Source organism: Tasmannia lanceolata, unplaced genomic scaffold (genome assembly GCF_043159265.1).
Source record: "Tasmannia lanceolata isolate RefF3 unplaced genomic scaffold, GAP_Taslan_0.1 ptg000021l, whole genome shotgun sequence".
Taxonomy (NCBI): domain Eukaryota; kingdom Viridiplantae; phylum Streptophyta; class Magnoliopsida; order Canellales; family Winteraceae; genus Tasmannia; species Tasmannia lanceolata.
The window spans coordinates 7,352,058-7,362,067 of NW_027518698.1; the positions used below are offsets into that span (position 1 = coordinate 7,352,058).

At 42.6% G+C, this 10,010-nt stretch overlaps 1 protein-coding gene across 1 annotated transcript; it reads left to right on the forward strand.

Annotated features, from left to right (window-relative positions):
• The first annotated feature begins 5,100 nt into the window (after window positions 1-5,100).
• LOC143855412 (uncharacterized) lies at window positions 5,101-7,704 on the forward strand. Its single transcript, XM_077365528.1, has one exon. The coding sequence runs from the start codon at window positions 5,101-5,103 to the stop codon at window positions 7,702-7,704; it is 2,604 nt and encodes an 867-aa protein (XP_077221643.1).
• The last annotated feature ends 2,306 nt before the right edge of the window (window positions 7,705-10,010 follow it).

Sequence of the window (10,010 nt, forward strand, 5' to 3'; positions counted from 1 at the left end):
AGTCTTATTAGAGCCTTCCCTGCTTGGGATCTTAGATTATTTTTCTCTGTTCTTGGGGCACCTCTTCACGTGTTGTGGTTCGTCTCTTTGAGGCGTTTGTTGCTTGTTCGGGGTTTCCCCCTTGGATTTAGGGCTTCGCCCTAGTTTGTGGTTGTGCTTGCGTGTTCCCTTTAATATTGAAAGCATTTTAAGGTCCAAAAGTATTGAAATATTTGAAAACTCAAAAAACATTAGAAATGTGAAACTCAAAAATATTTGAAAACTTTTAAAATATCAAAAACATTTGAAAAAAATTAAAACTGTTAAATCATTTGAAGTGTTAGGTTTTTAGTTAGGAGAGTTCGATTTTCGAACTACGTTGGCTTGATCCTCTTTCACGAGGTACGTAGTGCAGCTTGGGATTCTTATATCAGGTCCAGCCAAACCTTTGTAAATAAACTCTTTAAAAAAGTACAAAAATATTTCATAAACCTGTTTTTCGAAAAATCTTCCTCTAGAGTTAGGACTATGTCCTAGAAGGAGAGTTTTAGAGTTAGGGTTTTGTGTTTGTTTCTTGTGTGCTTGTTTGTGTTTGTTTTAGAGTTAGGGGTTTGTCCTAGAGTTATAGGGGCGCCTCCGTCGGGTCAGTTGGCGATCTACATCGCCGATTGATGACTAGAATAGGATGCGTTAGTCAACCCTTTGTTTTCCTTAGGACACACAGCCTAGTTACACATAGGTTGTAGGAACCTCCTGCATTAGCTTAGGGCTAACCTGCATTTAGTTAGGGCATATAGGGTGTCCTAAAATCTACAATTCAGTGGAATTTAAATAATCGTTCAAGAAGCTTTAATAATTAGTCAGGTCTTTTAGATCGAGTCTAAGATAGAGGTCTAGGTGTCTTAGGCATCCTAGCTTAGAATAGGCGCGAAGAACTACGTTGCCTTGATTCTCGTGGAGGCGGGGATACGTAGGCTTCTTTGGATGAACATCAGGCCATCCGAGGACTCAGGCTAAATCGTTTAGAGTCTTAGGATTTGTTGTGTTGTTATATTGTATATTTTATTGTGTTTTCTTACTTTCTTGTGCAGACCTTATACCTGTAGTTGTAGCATGCATGTGTTCGTCCACCAGAACTTAGACACGAGTTAGGTATGTCACTCATAACCTAGCAATCATTAGGTGATACATCTTTTATTTTATTTTGTGTGCTTATTATTTGTATTCTCAGAAAATGCATGCTTAGGTAGACGACTCCTGAGGATTGTTCTCATTTCACATGATTTTTGCCTAAAACTCTTCAAGGTTAATAATAAATGGCATAAGAGACCAAGTGTTCGCACTCGGGCGAATTGGGGGCGCTCTTCGGACCTTCTCCATTCGTCATCAGGCACGGACCTTTTGTATCTCTGGTTATCCATTGCAAACAGAGCATTTGTTTTGGTTCCATGGCGCATCCATGGATGGCGACTCTGAGTTATTTTCAGATATATCTTGGTTTCGAGTCCTGGCTCCGGATCAGGATGTATCTCTTTCTTTTTATATCACCACTCATGCTATGCTGTGAGGGTGGCATCAGTTTCGAGAGTTCCTTGGTAGAGCTCTCCTTCACTTTGTGGAGATCCAGAGGGTGTTAGGGACTTGTTCCCTCACCGTCCTCGGATCGGGGTCCACAGGCTGGCGACTCTGCTGGGGAGTTCTTGAAACATTGCCTAACTCTTTAAAAATGCCATTTTTATTAAATTTGGAGAAATTTGAGCTAAAATCATTTTAAATGGGAATTCTATCGTTAGAATCCAGGGGCACCAGATAGGTGCTTAATTAAAACAAGGGATTCACACACTTCACAGTATGCATTGCCATATTTTTTTTACTTTCTTTCATTATTTTTCATTGTTTTTCATTATTGGCTCCACGGGATAGATTCAATGCGTGCCCGACTGGGATGTTATTACACCCTGATGGTACTGTTGAATCTATTTCCAAGCTATGCGCCGGTGCTGCACCCGTAAACACTCGGTGCACTTGTGTTTACAGCAGTCGATGAGCAATGAAGCATACTATGTATAACACTCGGTGCACTTGAGTTATACATATTAAGTATGTTTCATACGCATAGTACCCGATAGATTGAGTCCGGAGCCCTACTTTGTTTTATATATTATGTATATACTTACTGACTTAGTGAAATCCAACTAGGAAGTACCCGTGTTTCTATAAGTATATTGCATTCATATAGGGTCGAACATGTGTTGCTCACACATGTAGAGCCTAGAGTCAGGAGCCTTGTCCTATCTGTAGACTAGGGTAGCTCACCTTGCGTGGCTACAGCACGGTCATAGTACACTCACTGGTCTGTCGCAAGTCGAGACTCTCTCGACTCCGTTAGATAGATTAGAGCTGGTGCCCCTGGTTAGGATATATGTGTATGTATATATACCTATATATACTGATTATGTATACTAGGGTTCTCCTTTTAGTTAGAGTTCCTTATTCATTTCAATTAGTTATATCCATTCTCTGTTCAGATCTAGATCTAGTCAGTGGTTTTTGCTTGTTGTTACTTCGGCCGTGACCTGTCCTTTGATCTATTGTTCATAGGATTGGACCTGTTATCATATGTTTTCACCTTTGGTTAGCCCTTCAGTTGATCACCTTTATCTAGTAACCATAATTCGAGCTTGTCTTACCACCATTATTCGTACATCTTTGATTGAGCCATGGGGATCCCTTGTATAGCCGTTATGCTGCCGAATTTTATCTAGTATATGTTGAGCATGGCCGCTATTTCTTAGAGTTAGGAAAACCATGAGTTTACCTTACCCGGACTTTCTTGTCTAGCGTCGTCATGCTGCCGGATTTTGCCCAGGATATTTTGAGCATGACTGCTATCCTTTAGAATTAGTTAAACCATGAGTTTACCTTATCTTGACTCTCTTGTCTAGCCGTTATGCTGCTGAATTTTTCGCAAAATATTTTTGAGCATGGCTGCTATTCTTTAGAGTCAGTTTACCTTGTTTCGATTCCCATGCATAGTCTCAATTAGCTTAAAGCCCATTCCTAGTGAAAAGCTTTTGGTTTCATCAGTCGTGTTTGCATCCCCTTCAGTTCCACTAGGTTAGTGGCATGTACAGGTCATTCTCATGGTCACAATTTATTGGCCACCCGTTGGTTACGTATCCATTCTTTGGTTGTATCGTAAATTCATCTTATGTATATATTACTCAGTAGGATTAGATCCTTGTTTGTCTGCTCGTGGTGTCTTAGATCTGGTTGATGGCTTGTCTGTTGTCTTTATGACCACGGTCTATCATTTTTCATCATATTGATCGAATAGTTGTTGGTATCCATCATCAGATTTAGATCTGGTCTATGACCTACTTCTGTCATTTTGTGGCCATGGTCTACCTTTCTGATTTGCTGATCATCCTTGATCAGTGATGAAAAATTCTGTGTCATCAATTTTATCCTTCCCATGTGATTAATCGTTAAATTTATCCTTGTCATTTATTTATACCAAGTTATCTTCGTTTTCTAATAATCATATCCTATCTCTATGTTAGGTCTAACCATGTCGAATATCGTATTGAAGGATTGGATTAGTGAGCTTACCAAAGCTCTCCCGCGTGAGTGTGAAAGGAGCATGATTGATCGATTTATAAGCACATTTAATCATTTGAGCGTATCCGATGTGAATTGGAAATTTCTCCAAGCAGCTGCAAAATTCTGGTATCCCACCCTTCATGTTTTTCGATTTGGTTCTTTCGAATTCTGTCCAATCTTTGAAGACTGGTGCGCTCTGTTAGAAATCCCACCTGAAGGACTTTGGATTCGACCTTCAAGTATGGACTCCCCTTCCCTCTTATGTGAGCTATTCAAAAATGATACTGTTGATGCTCTACCTTGTTTCAAGGGCACATACGTGGAAGTTTATGATCTCATTAAACTTTTTTCCAAGAACATTGACCCTGCTAACTCCGATTTTCATACTTGTCGGCGTAACGCTTTAATCTTTGGAGTTCTTGCACGTCATGTCATTCGTGGAGACTCCCGTGCCGCCCCGTTGGCTTTGCTTGGTGTGGTAGACCAAATTAACAAAGGAAGGAATCTTGTTCCTATTATGCTGGCAGAAACCTTTTCTGGAGTAGACCGTATTGACCATCAAAAGGTTCAGAATAGTTTCTATGGGTGTGTCAAATTATTATATGTATGGCTTTGTGAAAAACTCACTATCCTCCAGCCAAAAGGCCGCGACAAGTACACCCTAAAAAATTTCCCGTCCTGGCAACCAATGGCCAACCAACCGCAATTCATTGATGAGTGGTATAATTGGTTTCAGCACGTGGAGAAAAGTCAGTTTTGTTGTGTGAGTCATCCGTGTTTACACGTTATCACCAGTACTTACCCATATCCATTTATGTATCTCATGGGTTTAGAAAAGTCAACCTTTTATGCACCAATCCGTTTACTTCATCAGATCACAGGACACCCATGTCCTCCCGGAAATGTAACACCTCCTCCTTGCGAAAAGTTATCTCCTGATCTCATCAATACCATTGTGGCTGCTTGGAGAAACAAGGTCGTAGAGAAGAGATTTCCCTTAATATCTAAGGTCCGATGTGGGGAATTGCCAGGAAAGCTCGTGAGCAAGAGAGCTCGGATCGAAGAGCTTTGAAGATTCCTTTTCATGAAATTGTCATTTTAATTTCTTCAAATTTCATTGTAAATGGTTACTTTCATCCAATTGTTAACAAAGACTAATGTTTTGATTGTAACTACATTTTGACTATTGATCAATGGAATAGCATTTATGACTTTCTTTTATCTTATTTGGTACATAATACTTTATCTCAATGCTTATCGTTTTAATTTAGTATGTTAATTTCCAATTCAGGATTCTAAAATCGAGCAAACATCGCTCCCTCAGGTGTCAGTCAACCTGCGTGGTCTAGACAGTCAACCACGTCTAGACTCATTCGTCAATTTGAACCGCTAACCTTACCTGAACAATCTGCATCCTCTTTATCTGAATCATCTGAATCCCTAGAATCTGTCCAAATGGCTGAACCCAATGATGTGCTAGCTAAAATTCAAGAGAAGATGGTGAATCTTACCCGGGATATGGCCTTTATGAAAGAGGAGATGGCCCAAATGAAAGCCCAGTCTAATGTAAAGGTCTCTACTTCTAGAGCACCTGCGGTTCAACCCCCTCCCGCTATACCGGCAAATCCGAGCCCTGCAAATTTGAACCATCCTTTCATTTCACCAGTAGACGTCGACCTAGAAGAAGGGCAGTACGCTGAAGAATATTGCATTCCAGATGTGGCCCGGTATAATAAGGAAAAACAGGTAGCTGATCAATTGGAGAAGCTGACAAAAGAAATGGAAAGCTTGAAGCATCAAGGCCCAAAGCAGTTCGATATATCTGAGCTGATAATGTCTCCGGGAGTCACCTTGCCCCCTAAATTCAAAACCCCCGATTATGACAAATATGATGGGACTGGATGTCCTCGGAATCATATGAGGTGGTTTATTGAGATGTCGCAGCAGTGTGGGCTATCTCCTGAGCAAATGGCCAGGGTCTTTCCAATGTCTCTTACTGGGGTGGCGAAGAAGTGGTTTCTGCGTCGGAAACCCGAAGAGGTGAAAACCTTACAAAGCATCTCCAACAAATTTGTAGAGCAGTTTTCTATGGAAGAAGGGATGGAGGTTACCAAGAGGGATCTCAAACAGTTAAAGCAAGGTCCTCTGGAGACCTTTACCTTTTTCATCCGTTGTTGGCGTCGAAAGTCTGCCCAGCTAAGCGAGAGGCTATCAGAAGAAGATCAGATCAAGCTGGTGATCAAGGGTTTGTCGCCGCAGTATTTCCATTTTATGTCCCCTCAGCATTACACCGATTTTGACCATCTAATTAAGACTGGGATGAGGACTGAGGATGCAATAGCTAAGGGTCTGAGGGCCAGACTTCCATCAGACATCAGGGAAGGAAAGAGACCCATGGTCGTACAGAAAGAAGTTGACCATGTAAACCATGTTCGCCCAGCGGCCAGGACTGTAACAGAGGTGGCGAGACCAGCGCCAGCCCCGGTAGAGCAGAAACCTCAGAGGCACTTTGATCCACTACCATACCCTTTACCTCTGATTCTGAAAAAGTTGATAAGGGATAAGAAAATCAGACTACCTGATATTAGGCCAGTACCTAACCCGTTACCCCCATATTGGAGAGCAGACCAGTATTGTGAATACCACAGAAATTCGGGTCACCTCACTGAAAGATGTCTGGCCTTAAAGCATGCGCTCCAGACTATGTTAGAGAACGGAAAGCTTGAGGTGGAAAGGCCCAATGTAACTCGGAATCCCCTTCCCAATCATCGTACAATTCCTCCTCCTGCGACGAATGCCATTTTTGTCGAGGAGCCGGTTCTTGATCCATCCATTCTCATTTGCGCCATCACTCCTGATGAACCTTATATTCTAAGATTTGATCCTGAAGAGATCGAGGAGATGGAAAGGGAAAGGTCTTATGCCCTCTGGAGGGGGAGCACCAGTTTGGCAGAGACGTCCTCTCCATATGCCCTTCGATGTGAGGATGTTGAGGCAGAAAAGGAAACGCCTTATGTTCTAAGGATGAGTGATTTTGAAGAAGAGGAGGCAATTGAAGCTCCGTATGTTCTGAGAATGGATGCAGATGATTTGCTTTTGTTAGAAGATCAGTGTGACGAGCTTCGTCATGTTACCCGGGGTGGCCGTGTGTTCAAGCCCGCGGAATTGAGAGCAGAAAACCCTGCAGAAGCAGTAAGAGCAGCCGAGAATCAGGGGCAGAATAGGCCGAGTGCAGATGAAGAAGAGGATAATTTGTTGAAGCAGCTGAAGAAGACCCAAGCAAACGTTTCTATTTGGGGTCTACTTATGTCTTCGTCTAAGCACAGGAAGGTTGTACTCAAGGAGTTGAATGCTGCTCAGGTGCCAACTGAGATCACTCCCGATGAGTTAGTAAGCCTAGTCGCTGTAACTAGGACTTCCAAGGTAATATCTTTCACAGACGATGATTTACCTCCTAAAGGGAGTGACCATGCTCGTTCACTCAAAATTATTGTGATCTGCAACAAGAAAAGGGTACCAGAAGTACTAGTCGACAATGGGTCCGCTCTAAATATCTGTCCTCTGAGTACTGCTGCGACTTTGGGTTTTGGGTCTGGAGATTTTATTCCCTCAGAGCAGGGTATATTAGCATATGATGGCACCCGGCGAGATGTCATCGGAACCCTGGCCACTGAAATCCAGATTGGGGGAGAAGACTTTGACATAGAATTCCAAGTTTTGGATATTAAAGCTTCTTTCTTGTTGCTATTGGGTCGACCTTGGCTGCATAAGGTCGGAGTTATCCCCTCTACCCTTCATCAGAAATTGAAGTTTATTCGTAGCGGCAGGGTAGTGACTGTAAAGGGTGACCCGGACTTAGAGATCGGACAGATTTCGCAGGAGCTTGTAGCTGGGAAGGAAGCCGATGTCAGTTTGACAGGTTTTTCACTGGAGGTGTCGGTCATATCCATGGAAGAAGCCATGGGAGAAGAAGTTTTCTTCTTGACTAGCACCAACTCGAATGTAGTCAGGATGATCCGTAAACAAGGTTATATTCCGGGCGCAGGGCTGGGCAAATATCATCAAGGCCCTACTGAGTGGCCTGTGTTCAGAACTTTCAATGGTCTCTTTGGCCTGGGATAAGAGCCGACCGAGCAGGAGGTCAAGGAAATGAAAAGATACATGCTGAAATAGGCCGAGTGCCGCCGCCGGGGACTAGAATTGCCTATGGGATCAATCGGTCTGATCAGAAACGGCGTTTTCAGAAAAGAGGGGGCAGATTTTCCATTTTGTGGGTTTGCTGAACCGTGGACCGATGATGTGACAGGGTAGAGGTTTCCGGGCTTCGAAATTTTCTTTGACCTAGAGTTATCAGAAGAGCCAATGAGTGCGCAGATTACTGAGGAAGCACTAGAAACTGATTGGGCCGATGTTTTAGAGCCGGGCTATCTGAATGGCATGTTTCAAATTGAATATCCAGTGGCCGCACTGGTTGGCAGTGAGACCGAAGCATCAGAGGTGGCAGTGATAGGTAGAGATGCATTCATTCTGAACCCCGCAGAGTTAATCACCCCAGCTGAGGGACCCTTGACCAACTGGACCTCCCAGGTTTTACCTCGAGTAGTCTTTCAGTATAGTCCCGTTTCCTGAAAAGAGTAAGTAGTCTCTAAGTATATGTCTACTTCCCAGTCTGATATTGAGTTTGTTTATTCTAACGATTCTTTTTATGCAGGTACCGTAGAAGTTGGATCTAGTTCCGGAGTCGGTGACAAGTCTCTTTCTAATAAGGTCGAGTCCAAGAGTACTTTAGATGATGAGTTTATTTCTTCAACTGCACATATGCCAGAGTTGGTTGAGTTCAATGTTGAGTTGTCTGTTGAGTCTGTGAATACATCGTTAGAGTCCAATACAATGCCTGCTGTGGGTTATTCCATCTTTGATGTAACCAATTCTATGAATGAAATGAAAGACTCTTTTACATACATTCCTGTTTCTGTTTCTCCTGTTTCCATTTCAAGTACTGAATCTGCTCTTAAAACTGATAATATTAATTATGATAATCAAGATTCCTCCTCTGACGAGGATGCCGACGAAACTCCCCTTGAAATCAAACATATGATTCAACAAGAGGAGAGTCGCCGAGCAAGACCGCTCGAAGAGGAAATTGAAACCGTAAATATTGGTGACGAAACCTTAATTCGGGAAATACGAATTGGCAAAACTTTATCTCCCGAAGAGCGTGAGGAATTAATCACTTTACTTAAGGAGTTCAAGGAGGTTTTTGCTTGGTCTTATGATGACATGCCGGGATTGAGCGAAGACATTGTCCAGCATCGGTTGCCTCTAATCCCTGGCGCGAAGCCAAAGAAGCAAAAACTCCAAAAACTTAAAACAGAATGGGAGTTAAAAGTTCATGATGAAGTTAAAAAGCTATTGGAAGTAAAATTCATTCAAGTTGTTGAATATCCAAAATAGCTAGCGAATATAGTGCCGGTGCCCAAAAAGGACGGAAAGGTCAGGATGTGTGTGGACTTCAGGGACCTCAACAAGGCTAGTCCGAAGGATGATTTCCTGCTTCCGAACATTGATCTTCTGGTGGACAATACAGCTGGTCATGCTCTATTATCTTTTATGGATGGGTTTTTGGGATACAATCAGATTAAGATGGCGCCGGAAGATATGATCAAGACAGCGTTTACTACACAGTGGGGAACTTACTGTTACAAAGTAATGCCTTTTGGGTTGAAGAATGCAGGTGCTACTTATCAGAGAGCTGCGACTACTCTTCTTCATGATATGATCCACAAAGAAGTCGAGGTCTATGTAGATGATATGATCGTCAAGGGAAAGACTCGACCAGAGCATACTGTCGCTTTAAGAATATTCTTTGAAAGAATCAGAAAGTATCAGCTTCGTCTGAACCCCAGCAAGTGTGTATTCGGGGTTACTTCAGGAAAGCTACTTAGATTCATGGTGAGCGAAAGGGGAATCGAAGTAGATCCTCAGAAAATCAAAGCGATTCAGGAGATGGAACCGCCGAGGACCGAAAAGCAGATCCGAAGTTTTCTCGGGAAAGTTCAGTATCTGAGACGGTTTATAGCTCATCTGACTATGACCTGTGAGCCTATTTTCAAGCTTCTGAAGAAGAATTCATCGAAGAAATGGACCGAAGAATGCCAGGTGGCTTTTGAAAAGATTAAGCAGTGTTTGTCCTTACCTCCTATTTTATCCCCTGTCATCCTGGGTCAGCCATTGTTGTTGTATTTATCCATCACGGATACAGCGATGGGTTGTATGCTTGCTCAGCAAGATTCAGGGTCTAAGAAGGAGAGGCCAGTATAGTACATCAGCAAGAAGATGCTAGGATACGAAGTGAAGTATACAATCTTGGAGAAGACCTGTCTAGCATTAGTTTGGGCAACTCAGAGGCTCAGGCATTATTTGTTATC